We start from the raw sequence: 20,869 nt of genomic DNA, 5'->3' as shown, positions 1-20,869 counted from the left end.
GTAGTTCTTCACCCAAATCTTACCACTGAAAGGAAAACTTGTGGGACACTTAAGCTAAGACACTCTTCTGTATATATAATATTCAATATATTGTGCTCAATTCAATCGAGAAACAGTCTTAAAAACTGGAACTCTATAGCACAGTATCTTCACAACCTAATGTCTAGAGAACCATCTAATATGCAATTTTATCAGCTTGAATTCCTCTAATCAGGAAATCCTAGTCAGACAAGCACTTACTAAATAGCTAAAGATTCACTAAGAATTACATATGATGCAAGCAACGAAATAGTTAAAGAAACAGGAAGCAGAGAATAGTCATAAAGTCCTCCAATACTGAATTGTCATTCTTAATTAAATATCAAAACCAATAAGAGAAAGCCATAAAGTCAAAACAACAGTCTAAAACAAGTGGGGAGACAAAATATAGAAGAAGCGGCAGATAGCACACAGAACTTCAGAACTTCCTTTAGGCTTTCTCCATCTTCCTGCATTATGATTTTAAATCCAATATACAAAGTTACACACTGCATTCTAAATGATGACAATCTCTAAAGAGTTGAGAGCATGAAACTTACATATCTTGTTGAAAGCAACAATGTCACAGCTCTGGACGTACTCATTGATTGGTTCAACAGTGAGTTGCTCTTCGATCATGGTATCAATAGAGACAAGGTCATCAACAATAGTGCACATAATCTGCAACTTCTTGATACCATAACCAACTGGGACAAGCTTTGATGCTCCCCAAAACAATCCTTCCATCTGAATAGATCTAACAGCTTCCTCTAGCTTCTTCATGTCAGTCTCATCATCCCACGGCTTGATATCAATCAAAACTGATGACTTTCCAGCTGATGAAGAGAAAAAAAGAACAATGAGAAACCAAAGACATCTTCAAATCATAAACTACAAGTGTAGAATAAGAAACCAAACTTACATTCCTTCTTCTTTGTAGATGCCTTCACAGAAGCTGCTCTCTCTTCAGCAGCTTTCTTTTCCTCTTCTGTCTCCTCTCCGAAAAGGTCAACATCATCATCATCTTCCTCAGCCGCAGCATCCTACAAAAATACACATTGATATGAATCTACCCAATGCACAACTTTAACAGAACATTATGAGTAACCATAGAAACAATCATAAGTACCTTAGAATCAGCTGCAGGGGGAGTAGCAACAGCCTCTTCTGTGATAGGGGCAGATCCCTCAACAACGACACCGCTTCCTTCAGCGGAGACACCACTGTAAATAACAGAGATCAATGAAACGCCATTAGATTAATCCGAACAGCGAAAACTTAATCCACAAGTAAACAGGAAACAATAGAAGGGAATGAAGCTTACGAGATCCTCAAGAGGGCATCAATGTGGTTGTACCAACGAGAAGCATTCACATGCTGGGAAGTTGGGGGCTTTGCAAGAGCTGCGAAAACAGTGATATCATCCTTTGAAGCCTGGTACCTATAAAAAATACAGAAGGAAAAATAAATGTTACTTCAATTGTTTGAATAAGGTACAGACATAGGATCTAATCTATAAGAGATGTCCACAACCAAGCTGAGATAACACCAACTAAATAAAAAAACATACAGGCTTTAATAAAACTTCTTTACAGTTTTGGTGCTCAATGAACTTACCCAGTGATGTAACTGCGAGTGAGAAGATGCTCATCGAGCTTCTTCAATCCAGCATCAGAGTTAAGGTTAGGGAAGGCCGCCATTATTTCTAAAGCTTGAACCTTTTCACTGATATAAAGCAGATCAACTACTAAAAAACACCAATGATTCAGCAAAAACGAAACTTTTAATAGCTCCCAAACAATGATTCACTAAGACATTACTTATAATAACAAAAAAGAGACCATACAAGGCTCACTGATCTAGGGTTCGTAATCACAGGGGATCAACAATATGTTCAGATAAGTGTCTCAAATTTTGAATTTGTAATCGAATACTATTAAAACTACGGGTACTTTCAGATCGAAGCCAACCTAATGGGAGGCTTAAGAACAATTGATCTAAAAAAAGGAAATCGAAGAAGAACAAACCTGAGCTAAAAGGTGCAGACTTTGAAGATGAAGAGCGAAGGAGGCAGAGGAGGAAGACAAAGAGTTCACAGCAAACTTATTTAACCCTCTCTAGGTTTTTCTCTAGTGGGCCTGTTTTGGGCCTAACTAGTTCCTCATCTAGGCCTTTTCTCTGTTTCTCTTGTTGGGTTTTACACAAAAATTAATGACTGGTTAAGATTAATTTGATTGAGAGTATCGATAAGAAAATGAATTAATGTTACCATCTGTCTATGAATGAAAATTTGTAAGCTACGTTTAAGTGAACAATGAGAAATGTGTATTTGACCCAAAAATTTCATGTATTTCAGTTAGGAATGATTTAGCATTGCTCACAAGTCAAAACTACTAAAACAGCGATAAGGAAAAGAAAAAAAGCTTGAGTTTTATAAATAAGGTAATTTAGAATGATTTATGGGAAGAGTATATGTGTAATGTCATCAATTTTCTTATCTGATTAGTGATTAGTTATCAGTTTTTTCTTTTAAGTTGTCATTTACTAAGAAAAAACTAAACTTAATTGATTTTGAAATAACATGTCACCCAACAATACATATTATCAGCGGCAAAAAGAAAATACCGTATAGCTAATCTCAGTTATTATAACTTCATACTATTTCTTAAGTTTGAGTTTAGAATAGTTGTTAGATCTCACAAGCTCACAATGCCAAAAGATATCTAGTATATAAAGGTTTACATATTTAGAAACAAACACCAATTTTAGATTTTTTTTACATAGTTATATTTTGTCAAAAAATATGATTAGTTATTTTACTAAATTGTTATGATCGGATTCGCGCTATAACGCAGAAAAATATTTCTTGATATATGTGTAATTCAATTTGATGTAAGAATAGAAAATATTCTCAAATTTATCAGAAAATCCTAAATTATGAATCAAGTTTACAAAATGCGAAGTTCTAAAATCGTTCTATATGTACCAAAAAATAGTTCTAGTTTATAAAAAAAAACCAAACATTTGATCGAAATATACCCAAAAAATTCTAATTTATTCAAGATTCTATCTCTCCAACATAGAGGATGTAGGAGGGTTTAGTTTCAACAACTTTTTCCCCCATATTTGCCACACAACTACCTTGAAAATTATTATTCAATCAATTCACATTTGTTATCAATTTACGCATAAAAATTGTTTGAAATTATAATGAACCGGTTATGATCAATTTGATAGAGAGTATTAAGAAGAAAATGAAAATTTTATAAGCTAATGATGTTTAAGTGAACAATGAGAAGTGTACATTGATTCACCCAAAAGTTCCAAACTTTTCAGTTAGGAATGAATTAGTATTGCTCAAAAGTCAAAAGTCAAAACTACTAAAAAAGCGATAAGGAAAAAAAAAAAGCTTTAATTTTCTTAATAAGGTAATTTAGAATGATTTATGGAAATATTAGATGTGTAATGTATCTTACAAAAGTAATCAATTTTCCTCTCTCATTAGTTGTCACTTTTTTATCTTTTAAGTTGTCATTTGCTAACAAAAGACTAAGCTCAACTGATTTTGAAAATGATAGCTTACCCAATTACATCTAATATTTTAATATTAGTTATATCAGCGCAAAAAAGAATAAAGAACAACGGTGTAGCTAATCTCAAGTTATTAACTTAATACTAATTTCTTAAGTTTGAGTTGAGACTAGTTGTTGGATCTAACAAGCTCACAACGCCAAAAAAATATCTAGTATACAAAGTTTTCATATTTAGAAACAAACACCAGATTTTTAGATTTTCTTAAATAGTTATCTTTTGTCAAAAATGTGGTTAGTTATTTACTAAACTACTAACATCGAATCCACGCTACAACACAGAAATTTTTTTTATTGATATGTGATTTAGTTTGATCATGTAGAAATAGTATGAACGTAAAAAAGTTGTAAATATTCTATTCAGAAAAATTACACAATCATAATGTATGTTTTGACGAACTAACATGCAAAACATTGTCTTTCCTAAATATATCAAACTTAACTCGCTTTTAACATTATGATTGTTGAAGTGTTGTGACTCAGATTCAACAACAAGGAATGCTTAAGTGTGAAGAAGACTCTTGGTGTATGAGAGAGTTTAATACAAGCTCTAGTTCACACATGTGAGTGGCACGGATGGAAGTTGCTATAAACAACTCAGGGTAGATCCATCTTTCTGATTACTCTAACGTTTTATCTTCTCTTGATCTCAATCAGAAGTTTGTTAGATCTTGTTAATGTGAGATTTGAGAGAGAGAGAGAGTAATCGATTACAGAAGAGAGAGAAGTGAAAGCTTTGTAATCGGAATTGATCATCGTTCTAGTGGATTAACGGAGGAGTTAACTCCGGCGAGACATAGCGTTTCCACCTTGGAAACGTGAACTCGTTAAATCGTATGTCGTCTCTTCTCTCTTTCTTTCTTAAGTTTTTCTCAAGTCTAATTCACTCATCCCGCATTCGATTCGTGTTCGTGTTGGTTTAGTTTGATCGAATTTTACAACAATTGGTATCAGAGCCACAGTTTTGGCAAGGTTTAATTGAATCAGAGATGTTTGGGGTTCTGATCGCGGTGTTCGATGGTTCGGGAGATTTCTCTTTGTGGAAAACAAGAATCTAAGCTCATATGAGTGTGATCGGGTTGAAGGACGTGTTGATTGAGAAGGTTCCATCTCTGCCTCTCACGGAGGAAGAAGAACGAGATCCGGAAAAGAAAAAGAAACGTGAGGCAGATGATGCAGCTAGATTGGAGCGATGTGATAGAGCGAAGAACGTAATCTTCTTGAATGTTGCGGATAAGGTTTTGAGGAACATTGAGCTTTGTGAAACCGCAGCAGAAGCATGGTCAACCTTAGATAAGATGTTCATGTCGACTTCTCTCCCGCATCACATGTATTCACAGTTGAATTTCTACACGTTTAAGATGCAAGTAAACAAGAAGATCGATGACAACATTGACGACTTCTTGAAGATAGTAGCGGATCTGAATCATTTGCAGATCGAAGTTTCTGACGAGGTACAAACGATAATATTGCTGAGTTCTTTACCTGCTAGGTTTGATAGTCTAGTTGAGACATTGAAGTACAGTACTAGTAGAGAAAAGTTGAGACTGGATGATGTGATGGTAGCTGCATGAGATAAAGAAAGGGAGGTAGCTCAAAACAATAAGTCAGTTTCGGAAGGACATTTTGCAAGAGGAAGGTCTCGGTCTAAGTCAAAGGATGGTAAGAGAGTATGTTGGATATACGGTAAGGAAGACCACTTCAAGAAACAATGTTTCAAGTGGATTGAAAAGAATAAAAGAAAGACTCAAGGTTCTGAAAAGGGAGAAGCTGGTTTAGCAAAGTCTAAATGTGAAGCTGATTCTGCCATGGTTTTAATGGCGGTAGATGAGAGTCTGGTGACATCAGGATGTAAAGCTGATGAATGGGTTCTGGACATAGGTTGTTCATTTCATATGTCTCCTAGGCAAGACTGGTTTTATGATTTTAAAGAGGTGCAGTCTGGATATGTGAAGATGGGAAATGATTCTTTGTCACAGGTTAAAGGGATCGGTAGTGTGAAGATCCAAGATTCAAGTGGTGCGTTTGTGGTTTTAACAGATGTCAGGTACATGCCATCTATGTCCAAGAATCTGATATCTTTGGGAACCTTGGAGGATAAGGGATGTTGGTTTAAATCGAAGGATGGTATTCTAAAGGTGATCAAAGGATGTTCGACTATTCTAAAAGGTCTGAAGAGGGATACGCTTTATATTCTGCAAGGAGAAACGGAGATTGCTGAGTCTTATTCTTCGGAATTATCAAAAGACGAGACGGATTTATGGCACAGTCGTCTCGGTCATATGAGTCAGAGAGGACTCGAGGTTCTAGTGAAGAAAGGAAGTATGAAAAGAGACGTCATCAGAGAGTTGAAGTTCTGTGAAAATTGTGTGTTTAGGAAGTACCACATGGTAAGTTTCTCATTGGCTCAGCATGTTACGAAAGAGAAATTGGGGTATGTTCATTCAGACTTATGGGGGTCTCCGCACAATCCAATATCGTTAGGAAATTGTCAGTATTTCATATCATTTATTGATGACTTCTCGAGAAAGACGTGGATTTATTTTATGAAGAGGAAAGATGAAGCTTTTGAGAAATTTGTGGATTGGAAGAAGATGGTGGAGACTCAATCTGAGAAGAAGGTTAAGAAGCTGAGAACCGACAATGGTTTAGAGTACTGTACTTTGATAAATTTTGTAAAGATGAGGGTATTGTAAGACACATGACTTGTGCTTATACTCCTCAACAAAATGGAGTCGCAGAAAGGATGAATCGTACCATAATGGACAAGGTGAGGAGTATGCTTAGTGAGAGTGGCATGGAGAAAAAATTATGGGCAAAAGCAGCCTCTACTGCAGTATATATGATTAATAGATCACCTTCTACAACTATTGAATGTGATCTCCCAGAAGCAAGGTGGACATCAAGGTTGCCAGATTTGAGTTCGCTCAGGAAATTTGGTTTTTTAGTCTATGTCCATGCGGACCAAGGCAAGTTGAATCCTAGAGCTAAGAAGGGTTATTTTACCAGTTATCCTGAAGGCGTTAGAGGGAAAAAGGTATGGGTTCCAAAAGAAGGAAAATGTGTCATAAGTCGAAATATTATTTTCAGGGAAGAAGTCATGTACAAAGATGCTAAGGATGGCTCGCAGTTTGATGTTCTCAACTTAGATCTACAGAATCAAGAGTTGTTTTCAGACTCACTTGATCAAGGTGGAGTCTTACAAGAAGCTGATATTCCTTCGGACAAGATTCTAGTCAGAGGAGAGTCGTCACAAAATCAACGAGAGTTTATGGTTCAAGAGGAAACTGTGGAATCTGAGGAAGAGGAGGACTTAAGTGACTACTAGTTGGTCAGGGATAGAGGAAAAAGAGCGATCTAGGATAACAAAAGGTATAATGAGTCTAATATGGTGGGTTTTGCCTACTACACTGAAGATGGAGGAAAGTCAGAGCCAGGATCCTATAAGGAAGCATTATTAGATCCTGACTGGGAGAAGTGGAATGAAGCTATGAAGGTGGAAATGGTTTCTATGAAAAAGAACCATACTTGAGATCTTGGAGATAAACCAGAGAATGCCAAAGTGGTTGGTTGTAGATGGGTTTACACTCGAAAACCTGGTATCCCTGGTGTTGAAGCTCTGAGGTTTAAAGCTCGTTTGGTTGCAAAGGGTTATACCCAGAAGGAAGGAGTAGATTACTATGAGATTTTTGCACCGGTGGTTAAACATGTTTCAATTCGGTATTTGCTATTGATGGTGGTACAGTTTGACATGGAGCTCCAACAGATGGATGTCAAGACGGTGTTTTTACATGGTTTTCTAGAGGAAGATATTGTGATGGCTCAACCGGAGGGTTTTGAAGACAAAAGCCATCCTAATCGGGTATGTTTTCTCAGAAGATCTTTGTATGGTCTTAAGCAGTCTCCTAGGCAGTGGAATTTGAGATTCGATGAGTTCATGAAGGGGATAGGTTATAGTAGAAGTGCCTATGATAGCTGTGTTTATTGGAGAAAGCTGGAAAATGGACTGTACGTATATCTGCTATTATACGTAGATGATATGTTGATTGCATCAGTGAGTAAGTTTCATGTCCAAGAGTTAAAGAAGTTGTTGAGTCAGGAGTTTGAGATGAAAGACTTGGGAGATGCTAAGAAGATTTTGGGTATGGAGATTATACGAGATTGAGTGGCAGGGACATTGGTTTTGTCTCAGGAAGGTTATGTGAAAAGAGTGTTGAAAACTTTTCATATGGATCAAGCTAAATCAGTGGCTACACCAATGGGAGCTCATTTCAAATTAAGAGCAACCATAGATGAAGAATATGAAGAACAATCTGGTAGGATGAAGGTGATTCCTTCTGCTAACATTGTTGGTAGTATTATGTATGCAATGATAGGCACTCGGCCGGACCTGGAGTATCCTGTTGGAGTTATTAGCAGGTACATGGGAAAACCTCTTAAGAGTCACTGGGAGGCGGCCAAGTGGGTCTTGAGGTACATAAGAGGATCAGAGAAAAGGAGTTTGTGTTTCAGGAAGCAAGATGATTTGGTGTTGCGAGAATATTGTCACTCGGATCATGCTGGTGATAGTTGTACTAGGAGGTCTACCACTGGTTATGTTTTTACAGTAGGAGGGAACACTATCAGTTGGAAGTCAGGACTGCCGAAAGTGGTGTCTCTCTCGTCAACAGAGGCTGAGTATATGGCCTTAACAGAAGCGGTGAAAGAGGCTCTTTGGCTTAAAGGGTTCGCAGCTGAACTTGGATTCCCTCAGAGTCTTGTAGAGGTACATTTTGATTCTCAAAGTGCAATCTCATTGGCAAAGAACTCGGTTCATCATGAGAGGACTAAGCATATAGATATCCGGTTGCATTTTATCAGAGATATCATTGCTGAAGGAAAGGTAAAGGTGATTAAAATTGCTAGTGAATGCAATCCAGCTGATATCTTCACTAAAGTACTTCCGGTGGATAAATTGGATGGAGCACTGGAGATGCTCCGGGTTACAAGTTACTAAATATCAAGTTTTTTGGTGTCTGAGTGGTTGAACTCAGGGTGGAGAGGTTGAGCTCGGAGTCTGAGTGGTTGAACTCAGGGTGGAGCGGTTGAGCTCAGAGTCTGAGTGGTTGAACTCAGGGTGGAGCGGTTGAGCTCGAGTATTGAGTTGTGAAACTCAAGTTCCAGAAGAAGGTAATCCAAGACTAGACGGCGTTGCGGCTAAGCAGTAGAATCATAGTCAAGGTGGAGAATTGAAGTGTTGTGACTCAGATTCAACAACAAGGAATGCTTAAGTGTGGAGAAGACTCTCGGTGTATGAGAGGGTTTGATACAAGCTCTAGTTCACACGTGTGAGTGGCACGGATGGAAGTTGTTACAAACAACTGAGGGTAGATCCGTCTTTCTGATTACTCTAACGTTTTATTTTCTCTTAATCTCGATCAGAAGTTTGTTAGATCTTGTTAAGGTGAGATTTGAGAGAGAGAGAGTAATCGATTACAGAAGAGAGAGAAGTGAGAGCTTTGTAATTGGAATTGATCATCGTTCTAGTGAATTACCGGAGGAGTTAACTCCGGCGAGACGTAGCGTTTCCACCTTGGAAACGTGAACTCGTTAAATCGTGTCGTCTCTTCTCTCTTTCTTTCTTAAGTTTTTCTCAAGTCTAATTCACTCATTCCACATTTGATTCGTGTTCATGTTGGTTAAGTTTGATCGGGTTTTACAACAATTGTGAGTTTCACAAATTGTATTCTTAAAAGAATCATGACAGCAAAATGAGTAATATTGATGATACAAGGCGGAGAAATATTTATTATTACATACTATATTTTAACATGGTTTGTAGTTAAGTAGAAAAATAAGTAATATAGGCAAATAAAGACAAATTAATATACGGTCTACGTAGTACGTACCGCGGATGACTATGTTTATTTGAATATATAGTATTGTTACATTAATTTTAACATTGTGCATAATTTGAATAGCAAAATACGTAATATATCAATAAGACTTATTCGTTTTAAATATTGATTTCGTCAATATTTGAATAGTGTATTTTGTGAATAAGAACTTGCATGAACATCAACAAAAAATAGTCATATAATTTCCGACTCGTGGTCCACTATGGGTGAAAATGTTTTTGAATATAGTGTTATTATATTTGTTCTAGCATGGTACATATTTCAAATTTAAAAACTAAGAGAATTCATTATTGTGCTGCAAGACGATTTATATATAGTTCAAATGTAGTCAAACTCTTGATAGCGTCCAAATTTTAAGTTTGATATAGTCCAAATTCACGAGTTGTGTAACACTATCAAGAGTTTGACTAAATCATATACAGTTCAACTCAATCCCAGAATTTCCAATTTTCTTTTGTGTGTTACATCTATAAAAGTGATCAAATGAAAATGATCTTTGACCAAAGATTGGTAGTGACAATTAAACTAGGTATATAACTAAATCATTAACGTGCTTCCATACCACGAACGTTTTCTCTTTGTTTATTGAGTCTTTGATCAATTGCATGTTTTTTTTTGTTCGTTGAAATGAGTATCTCCTCCTATAAGCATCGTCCCAAAATCTTGTAGGAGGTACGGATGGAACCACCTCCCAGGAAGCCATTATGAAAACTCCCTTGTAAAATCATTTTATGGTATGCAAAGTGTTGGAGTTGGCTTTTACCATAGTGGTTGAATTAATCGCATTCCGCAAGCTCACCGTTTGGTAGACACCAAAATTCACTCAAACAGATATTGTCCACTGCGATGATATCTGTCCACAGATATTGACACTATGGGGAAGGCGGGTCTTGTAATTGCCAGATTCTTCGAATATGGAAACCGACAATATTTATCAAATTCAATAAATGTATCATTACCTTAACTTGTTAGTTGTTAATGTAAAATTCGGTAAATATGGAAAGTTTATGGATTCTCCCTTTGTATATAAAAGATTTAACGACGCCTATTGTACAAATCAATTCTTTTTCTCACCATTGAGTTTCAGTTTAGGGTTTTCTTCGTCATCTTTTCACCGAGCTTCCTTCACAATGGCGAACCCAAACCAATCCGTCTGGGTACCTCTTCCTCGCTCAATCTATCTATATATATCTATCACTCTTTCTTCAGTTGCCAATGATTTTCTGTGTAAATTTTGCAGACTTGCATACTAAAAGTCGATTTAAAGTGTTGCACCGGTTGCTAAAAAAAAAGCAAGCATCAAGTTGCAGAGTATCTCTGGTAAGAAATAAAAAGTCCAAACATCTAAACTGCGAGACTCATATGTCTTATTATCTTATATTATATAACATGAGATAATTCTTAATACTTTTGTTTCCAATGATAACAGGTGTAAACGAAGTGGAGTATAACAGCGAAAAAGGGCTCATGACGGTCACAGGTGACGTAGAACCTATGGCTCTAGTTCGTAAACTTACTAAATGTGGCAAAAAAACAGAGCTCTTCTCAGTTAAGTACCAGCTTGAAGATGATGATCTAAACAGCGACGATGAAGATGACACTTCTTCTGACTCTACTAGTTCATATAATATCCGAAACCCATGGAACGTGACTTCTATAAGGGACCGAAACTGGCATGTCCCATCAAAGTTTAAGAATGGTCGTCCTGGCTTTGGCTAATTTCTTTTGCCAATACTATTTTTAAAATGATGAAAACTCTCAATGATTAGTTATATCTTTTATTTCTTTTGCAAACATCTCAAGAATTTAATTTTCTTTTGGAGAAATTATTGGTTTTTTTTTTTTTGAAACTTATTAACCCGCTAATGTAAACACTTGGTACCTCTGCTGGATATCCCATAATTTAATATAAAAAAAATTGGGTCCATAAGAACCAATGAATTGCCAAGTTATGATTAGTTATATTTTTTATTTCTTTTGCAAACATCTCAAGAATTTTTTTTTTCTAAGAAATTATTGGGTTTTTTTTTGAAACTTATTAACCCGCTAATGTAAACGTTTGGTACCTTTGCTGGATATCCCATAATTTAATCTAAGAAAAATGGATCCAGAAGAACTAATGGATTGCCAAGTTAAAGTTTTCTATACGTAACATTAAAATATTATTACAAAAATATTTTTAAAATTTTAGTTTAACAACAACAAAAAATAATAATAATGTAGTCAACTATACTGACATGTAACGTATGTAGTCAATGCACATATACTTTAGTAATTTACGTTTTCATAATTTTATGTGATATATGTTGATGTGGCAATAGAGACGAAATTAAAAAGCTAATAAAACTTGTTTTGTGAATTGTGATAGTATGATATATTGTTGCTGAGAAAAAGAGTAAAATATTCAATTGTCATAAGGTAAATATTCTGTTTGCTAGGGTTTTTAAGAGTAGGTATTATAGGAATTCAAATCCTTTGGAACCAATACGGTTATATTCTCTATTTTATGGATGGAGAAACATTGTTTCTGCTCGCTCTCTGGTAAATAAAGGGCTTATTAAAAGGGTTGGCTCTAGGAACTCCATTTCTATATGGCATGATTCCTGGATTCCAGCTCAATTCCCGAGACCAGCTTTGAGTAACGGTCCTTTTCAGGATCCAGCTCTTCGATTGACTCATTTGATCAATCGCCAAATGAATACTTGGCGTAGGGATATGCTCATTGAGCATTTTGATCCCGTGGACGTTGCTTTGATAGAAGCTTTGCTTTTAAGTAATTGTTCGAAGAAAGATTATTTAGGATGGCATTTTACTAAACATGGAAAATACAGAGTTAAATCAAGGTATGAGGTGGAGCATTTACCGGTTCTGAACACATTTCAGGCTTCTGGGGATGGTCCAGAGATTACTTCTCTTCTTGCTAAGGTATGGAACGTTCCATGTCCGCCAAAATTACAGCACTTTATGTGGCAAGTGTTGTCGGGTTGTATTTCGGCCTCGGCTAATTTGAGACGACGTGGAGTCAACTGTGATGTAGAATGTACACGGTGTGGGGCAGATGTGGAGAATATAAATCATGCCGTTTTCTTGTGTTCACCGGCTCGTCAGGCATGGGGTTTAGCACACGTTCCGGTGGGGCCGCATCATTTCCCTACGGAGTCCGTTTATGCAAATGTGGATCATTTTTTGGGCTCTACTAATCCGGGTTCACAGGTGGCAGCATTTCCTTGAATAATGTGGTATATATGGAAAGCACGGAATGCTCGGGTTTTCGAGAATCAAGTAGAACGACCTGATGAGGTTGTTCGGGTGGCGGTAGGTGAAGCGCAGACTTGGCAGCAGGCACAGGTGGAGGCTGAGGCGGACGAGCTTCCCTCCTCCCTTGGCATGCGACCTTCTCCGTCTTGGGGATGTGATGTTCCCCTTCCGCCAGTGTTTTCTGGACATCGGTGTTTTGTGGATGGCTCTTGGAAAGCCACTGATGTTTTTGCAGGTGCAGGATGAGTGTGCTTTTCTTCTCAAGGATCACCCCCGATTTCTGGCGCAACCAATTACCGGCGTAGTCTGTCTTCGTTACATGCTGAGGTTGAAGCTTTCATTTGGGCGATGCGATGCATGATTGGACATGATTTTCGAGAGGTAGTCTTTTTCACGGACTGCTCTGATTTGGTGAAGATGGTGTCTTCGCCTCAGGATTGGCCAGCCTTTGCAACATACCTAGACGATATCAAGATTGACAGGGAGGAGTTTTCTTCTTTTTCATTGGTTCAGGTTTCTAGAAATGCTAATGTACGAGCGGATTCTTTGGCACGCCAAGCGCGTTCAAATCCGCATCCTATTTTATTTGTAAACAACTTTCCCACAAATTGGCTCGTTTGAGCTGATTTTTTTTTGTTGACAAAAAAAATCATAAGGTAAATTACCCTAGAAATACATGTAATATAATAAATATAGGTACATATAATACAAACAAAGAAAATTAATAAATGAGTTATCCAGAAGAAAAAAAAAAAGTAAAAGAAGAAAACTTTAAAAAGTCATTGGATTTTTCTAGGAATCCTCGTGTTCCATCTCAATTCCTGATTCATTCATCACCACACTTATATTTTATTTTCCTCACTTTTCTCATTACAACAGAGAAAAAAAACAGAACACAACAGAGAAACTCACAGTCTTTATATTGGTTGTTCCGTCTCATTCGACAAACACTTTTAATCCTTAAAAGCAAAAAAAATATGGAAGGAGGAATAATACATGGAGGAGGAGCAGATGAATCAGCTTTCAGAGAATGTTTCTCACTAACATGGAAGAATCCTTATGTTCTTCGTCTTGCTTTCTCTGCTGGAATCGGTGGTCTTCTCTTTGGTTACGACACCGGTAAGTTTCTCTTCTCTGTCGATTCTCTCATGCATACATATATTTGCTTTGGAGTTTGATGGGTTTTATATTGTGTGTGTATATACATGCAGGAGTCATATCTGGAGCTCTGCTTTACATCAGAGATGATTTCAAGTCTGTTGACAAAAATACTTGGTTACAGGTTCTTATATTTTTCTTGCTTTCTGTTTTCTTGATTTTTGGTTAATTTTAGGATTCTCAAAAACATAAATGATCGATGTTTTAATAAAAATTAGATGAGTCCACCTCGGACAGAAGAATATATTAACGTTTCGTAATTTGCGTTTTTAGACACTAATATACTCTAGTTATTTATATTTTGTTTGTTTAAGTTTTGTCAACAAAATAAACTTAAGTTTATAGTTTGATGTTAATGTACCGCCGCGGTTTGACTTATTGATTGTAACGATTGTATTGATTCGCAAACAAAATTTAGCAAGCATAAATAAAAGCAGATCATCAAGATTTGGATCCTGTTTTTAGAGTACGATTAGCACTAAACATCATGTTACTTTTTTTTGCATGCCATTTAGTATTTACCGTTAAGAAAAGCATCTAAATACCTAAGACACAAGCAAATACTAAACTTGAAACAAACAAAAAAAATGGAAACAGGAGATGATAGTGAGCATGGCAGTCGCAGGAGCCATCATTGGAGCCGCTATAGGAGGTTGGGCGAACGACAGATTCGGGAGGAGAAGCGCGATTCTTATGGCGGATTTTCTTTTTCTATTAGGAGCTATCATTATGGCAGCAGCTCCTAACCCGTCTCTACTTGTCGTTGGCCGTGTATTTGTGGGCCTCGGGGTCGGGATGGCTTCGATGACCGCTCCTCTATACATATCAGAAGCTTCTCCTGCAAAGATTAGAGGAGCTTTGGTTAGTACCAATGGGTTTCTCATTACCGGAGGACAGTTCTTGTCTTATCTCATCAACTTGGCCTTTACCGATGTAAGTGCATGATACTAGCCTAAAGGGCAGATCATGTCTCACCTCATCAACTTAACCTTAACGAAAATTTCACACTTTGGCTAGTTTTAGAGAATTTAAATGTTCTGTTTTCTCTTGTTGTAGGTGACCGGAACATGGAGATGGATGCTCGGAATCGCCGGACTTCCAGCTCTTTTGCAGTTTATCCTAATGTTTTCGCTCCCGGAATCACCTCGTTGGTTATACCGCAAGGTACTCATGGTATCTCCAAGACTTTTTCACAAAGTCTGATATATAATATCTAAAAATGTGTGTAACCAAAAGTGTTTTAAAGATTTTAAGCTCCTTATATTAAAATCCATGTGTTTTCGTAATGTAAACAGGGAAGAGAAGAAGAGGCTAAAGCAATTCTGAGAAGAATATATTCATCAGAAGATGTAGAACAAGAGATACGTGCACTTCAAGACTCAGTTGAAACAGAGATACTCGAAGAAGGATCATCTGAGAAAATCAACATGATCAAACTATGCAAAGCCAAAACAGTTAGACGAGGACTTATAGCTGGTGTTGGTCTCCAAGTGTTTCAACAGTTCGTTGGGATCAACACTGTTATGTATTACAGTCCAACCATTGTTCAGCTTGCCGGTTTCGCTTCAAACAGAACAGCTCTGCTCTTGTCTCTAGTTAACGCAGGGCTTAACGCATTTGGTTCCATTATTAGCATTTACTTCATCGATAGAACCGGAAGGAAAAAGCTTCTGATCATTAGTCTTTTTGGAGTTATTATCTCGCTCGGAATACTAACTGGTGTTTTCTATGAAGCGGCTACTCACGCTCCTGCGATTAGCTCACTCGAGACACAATGGTTTAATAATCTTACTTGTCCGGATTATAATAAGTCAGGTATGAATACCAATGCTTGGGATTGTATGACTTGCTTGAAAGCTTCTTCTACATCTTGTGGCTTCTGTTCCTCACCTAATGGAAAGGTAAAGACTATTCGAAAACCCGAAAAATATATATGTTTTCACTCCAAAACATTTGAAAATCAAATCCTTTTTTCATATATGATGATTGTAGGAACAACCCGGGGCATGTTGGATCTCTAATGATTCGGTTAAGGACTTATGTCATAAGGAAAACAGACTTTGGTACACGAGAGGATGTCCTAGCAATTTTGGTTGGTTTGCTCTTCTAGGATTGGGACTTTACATCATTTTCTTCTCTCCTGGAATGGGGACTGTGCCATGGATAGTTAACTCAGAGATATATCCATTGAGGTTCAGAGGAGTCTGTGGTGGAATAGCTGCAACTGCGAACTGGATATCGAATTTGATCGTGGCTCAATCTTTTCTTTCTTTGACTGAAGCTATTGGTACTTCTTGGACTTTTCTCATCTTTGGAGTGATCTCAGTCATTGCTCTTTTCTTTGTTGTGGTTTGTGTTCCGGAGACGAAAGGAATGCCAATGGAGGAGATTGAGAAGATGCTTGAAGGAAGAACTATGGAGTTTATGTTTTGGAAGAAGACATCGACAAAACCTGTTGAGAAACATAACCAGAGTGCATGAAAGAAACTCAAAACCAGAGTAGTGCATGAGAAGAAAAAAAAACTCTTGTAAGCAGTATCAATGTATAAGAACGCTCATGAAGATTTGTAAGTTTGTATTGAAACTTGATAGTGACAATGTCGTGATACTCTTTTGTAAGAATTAGTCAAATATTTGGTTATAAATCATATTATTGGAGCAAGCTCCTAGGAGCTAGATCGTACCAACTACCAATAAACCACCATTGAAATGTCACCAAAATCATGTTGATAAGACCAGTTACTTATTATATAGTTTCTATATGTGAACATACAAAAACAAACTTTTCTTAAAAAACACACATATTGTCGTTAAATTATTATCAATCTTTAAGGATCCCTATGGTCATACTTGACACTTTAGCTGTTGAGCATGAAGCTGACAAGTGACAAGTTCAAGTGTAACTAAACTAAGTGCAGATAACAAATATTGTACTTGAAACTTGAGTAATTAGAATTCATCTTGTGCTCTTTTTGCATTAGAAATTACTTTTCTTTTCTTAATTGGGAAACACAAACCAAATATGTTTAACATATCATACATTCGAAATTGATAGAAATACATTGGAGCAACAGGGAAATAAAAAAGTGAAGTTCGATGTGAAAAAAAAAAAAAAACTGAATGTGCATCAATAAATGCCTTTAGACAGCGACACGTGCGTGGCAGTCTCGAGCCCGTCGTTAGCTCCATTACCACCGAAACCCAAATGAGTATATCTTATTACTTGTTTTAGGATTTAGATCAGAAACGTTAACCCATCAAAAGCTATATACACATCTCACTCTCGAGTCTCGATACACACCCACCCCTACTTTAGATTAACCAAATACTGAAATACATTACCATTAAGAGATATGTTACGTTCTTATATTATCACATGTCTCTATACATATGAATACTCCATGATTGGTTGTTATAAGGACATGTACAGGTGGGTTCTCAAATTAGTTCTTACCAATAAAAAAATAAAAAATAACAAAAAGTAGGAGTGAGAAGTAAGAATCATTCGAGTCTCTCACCACTGCAAATGCTATAATTAATACTAGACTGAGTAAATTCCTATAAAAACAAAGAACGAATGACATAATTAATAGTACTTAGATTTCGTTACATAATTAATAGTACTTAGATTTCGTTACATAATTTAAACTTTGCTTTCTTTACGAAAAGAGTTTGGACATTGTTTCCCTGTCAAGAAAATAGTCGTAATCACAAAGATTTTACTGGTCAATTGGCCATTCGGCCGATAGTTTGGTTTGTGCATTTTTTTCTTCTCTTTCTATTATCCATAATTTTTACATTATTATTAGTATTATTTTTAAACTATTTACTTGTAGATGTATGAGTTGTATGTTTGACTTATGAGTTATCTAAGAGGCTGTTATTGGAGAGATGATTTCTAAATACATATGGAATTGTAAATTCTAAAAATCAAAACACATGGATTTTGAAATAACATGTTTTATCCTTGAATTTGAATCCTTCTATTTTACACTTTCAAATCCATTTAAAACATAATATGAATTTTGAAATCTAAAAACAAATCATTAAATGAATAACATGGGATTTTAACAAGTATTTGTAAATCATAGAACCAATAACACATAATTTTGATAAGTATTTTAAAATCAATGATTAAATAATACATGATTTGTATTTGGATTTCCAAATTCATTAAAATCATATAACCAATAACCAATAACCCCCTCTAACATTGATTTCAGTTCTACCGTTATTCATAACAAGTGTTTTTAAGGGGTTTTTTAATTCAAAATGTTGTTGTTTTTTTCTATTTTCACTTGAGTTTTTTGCATTAAATCCCATCATGTCTAGGGCAATAAAAGTTCAAAAGAAATTATTGTGGCATTAGGAAATACCAAGAAAAGCGTGAATCATTCTTTAGCATTGACAACAATTATGTATATATATATATATCACAATCACTGATTGCTCATCTTACCACCATACACTAAAATATGTTTTAATTTTTTTTTCCAAAATATAATCAAACACTAAAATGTACTCTAATTTACCTTTCTAAGTATAAATAACTCGAAAAAAACTTGTGCCAACGATGCACATATTTGATTTGGTGATTCTTTGTTGCATCGTTTGAAAAATCTTTAGTGGAGTCAAACCCAAAATATTGATACTAATTACACAACAAAATAATTTTGTGCTCCAAGCTGCATAAATATATTTGTGCACTAAATATCTAATTTGGTAGTTCATAAACCACAAAACTAACAATTAATTTTGTGATTTGGCGACAAATGGTCTTAATATTTTTCACACATATCATATTAGATTATTTATTAGTCATTTCTCATATTGCATTTTGTAAGTTTTAACTTCTCTGTCTTTAGTTACATTCAAGCATACTTTAGCTTATCATACCTAGTAGGTCCAAACACAGATTTGTTAAGATATAGTTTTATTTGGTTGAAATTTTTTCTTCACCAAGCCCAGGAAATCATCATACTAAATTGGAGATCTAACAAAAAAAAAACTTCATTTGAGAATTATATTTTCGTAGATCCTCTAGTTAATCTTAAAATAAAAAATGATCTTTCAAAACTTAGAATGAAAATATATATTTTTATCGTATGCAAAAAATAAAGCTATTTTTTATAATAAAAAAGTAAAGTTGTTGCTTTGTTTTTTTTTTTTTTGTTGTCTAAAACTCATTTATCTACTTGATCACCTTGACAAAGCCTGTCTTAACCGTTGATATATCAACATGAAAGATTATACAAGCTTAATATTCCTTGAAAAGGTAATGATTTAAAAAGAAAAAATAGGCTAAATAATATTGGAAATATGTATCAAAGAAGAAGCATTATATTATACTAGATAAGGTTCATGTTATTATGTGGGTAAAAATTTTAAAAATATATTGAGAATAATTAAATAGTAATATATATGTTTTTATATTATATCTTGTAACATTTTAATATTAAATATGAGCTTCTCATATTTAATTTTAATACTCTCTCAGTTTCATTATATAAGAGTTTTAAGGTTTTTTGCTCTATTTTATAATATTTTCTCAAATTTCTATGTATAATTTTTATTATTATAATAATTTATGACTATTTGAACTATGCAGTATATTTTCCTATTGGTTGAAGTTTTATAAATAACATAATATTTATTGTTTATTAATCTTTGCACTTTTACCCAAAAACTCTTATAGGACACGAAGTACCGTTTAAATATCTATACCATCATAATAAACCATATTTTACGTTTAGTTACACATTTCATCTTAATGCATATAACTAAATATTTTATATCAAACACAATTAATACATCATATCAAATCTATATCTTAGTAAAAATTGAAAATACAAATAAAAATTAACAAAATGTAATTCGCAAAAAATAACTGAATCAACATTATTTAAGATGTATATTGTTATGTTGTGATCTCATATGTACTAATTTGACCTCATGTCATAATCAATTTTAAATGAGTGAAATTTATAAAAGAAAAACATATATAAAGATATAGAGACATTCTCATCAAATAACCGAAGATTCATTCCTATAAATTATAATCTATTTTGAATTATGTTATGTTTTAACATATGCAGTACATAAGTACACATGTTGAAATTATAAAATCAAACATAAAAAATTACTAATATTCTTAAATTATTTATTTTTAAATGATACATATTAAAATTTGGAAAATTTTAATCCAAAATAAATCTCATCATTATTAGACATTCATTTTAGTAATCACATTTAACTATCTATTTCATCGTAAAACCATAGTTCACTTTTTCATTGATTAGAGTTAAAATTTTAATAACAAAAAGAATATGAGGATCATATGAGATAATATGTATATTGTTTAGTATTTCAAATTTAACAATAAAAATAATCAGTCAAAAAATCCGTTAACATCCAAAAAAATTTTAGAAATCCAAAAATATCCTATATATTATTCTTCTATATGTCATAATTTCATAAGTATTACTTTTGTCAATTTCCGTCAATTAACCAAAAATTCATTCCTACAAACTCATTTTTTCTATTTTTTTCAGGTTTCTCATACTACATGCATTAAAATCTCTAAAATAAAACATGTAAAGCTATACTAATACACATCATGTATTGAATTTTTTTCTTTTTAAGTTCATTAATCTTTCAAGGATAAATACAATAAAATTTTATATTACAACGATAAATACAATTTATATCCGACTAAAATTATGTTATTCTTTTTAACTTTGTTATTCATTATTTATTGATTAATATACATGCTCAATAAATTAAGTTTTTGCTTACACATGTCCAATTTTATTGAGAACACACGTATAATATAATTAGCATATAATGGAAAATATATTGATTTTGTTAGTTTTCTTTTTTGATTTAGAGAAATAAAAATTTTAAAATATAAACATGTAAAATTCTGTAAATATAATTTGTTGTCCTACT

The 20,869-nt window shown here is 34.6% G+C and overlaps 2 protein-coding genes and 1 pseudogene across 6 annotated transcripts; 2 read left to right on the top strand and 1 right to left on the bottom strand.

The window, feature by feature from the left end:
- Positions 1-315: 315 nt before the first annotated feature.
- Positions 316-2,334, bottom strand: LOC104741624 (elongation factor 1-delta 1). 3 transcript variants are annotated; one of them, XM_010462514.2, is made up of 7 exons: positions 2,046-2,334; positions 1,636-1,743; positions 1,343-1,459; positions 1,148-1,241; positions 941-1,061; positions 579-854; positions 316-488 (listed from the first exon to the last, which is right to left on the bottom strand). In XM_010462514.2, coding segments are annotated over exons 2-7 (693 nt in total). In that variant the 5' UTR covers positions 1,719-1,743; positions 2,046-2,334; the 3' UTR covers positions 316-486. The 3 variants fall into 3 exon arrangements, with proteins under 3 accessions (XP_010460816.1, XP_010460815.1, XP_019090738.1); XM_010462513.2 differs by having other exon boundaries at positions 1,636-1,765; positions 2,046-2,161; XM_019235193.2 differs by having other exon boundaries at positions 1,636-1,762; positions 2,046-2,132.
- A 7,761-nt stretch (positions 2,335-10,095) lies between these two features.
- On the top strand, positions 10,096-11,272 carry LOC104743630 (uncharacterized; annotated as a pseudogene). The gene is made up of 3 exons (XR_015579380.1): positions 10,096-10,662; positions 10,746-10,825; positions 10,935-11,272. The product of XR_015579380.1 is annotated as an uncharacterized LOC104743630 (transcript).
- A 2,193-nt stretch (positions 11,273-13,465) lies between these two features.
- LOC104741622 (putative inositol transporter 2) lies at positions 13,466-16,569 on the top strand. 2 transcript variants are annotated; one of them, XM_010462512.2, is made up of 6 exons: positions 13,466-13,882; positions 13,975-14,045; positions 14,519-14,854; positions 14,978-15,085; positions 15,217-15,822; positions 15,914-16,569. In XM_010462512.2, the coding sequence occupies exons 1-6, from the start codon at positions 13,492-13,494 to the stop codon at positions 16,400-16,402; spliced, it is 2,001 nt and encodes a 666-aa protein (XP_010460814.2). In that variant the 5' UTR covers positions 13,466-13,491; the 3' UTR covers positions 16,403-16,569. The 2 variants fall into 2 exon arrangements, with proteins under 2 accessions (XP_010460814.2, XP_010460813.2); XM_010462511.2 differs by having other exon boundaries at positions 13,576-13,882; positions 14,978-15,094.
- Positions 16,570-20,869: the final 4,300 nt, after the last annotated feature.

Source organism: Camelina sativa, chromosome 14, assembly GCF_030686135.1.
Source record: "Camelina sativa cultivar CO46 ecotype springtype chromosome 14, ASM3068613v1".
In the NCBI taxonomy this organism is placed as follows: domain Eukaryota; kingdom Viridiplantae; phylum Streptophyta; class Magnoliopsida; order Brassicales; family Brassicaceae; genus Camelina; species Camelina sativa.
The sequence above is the reverse complement of the archived record's forward strand: the minus strand, read 5'-3'. Positions and strand labels throughout refer to the sequence as shown.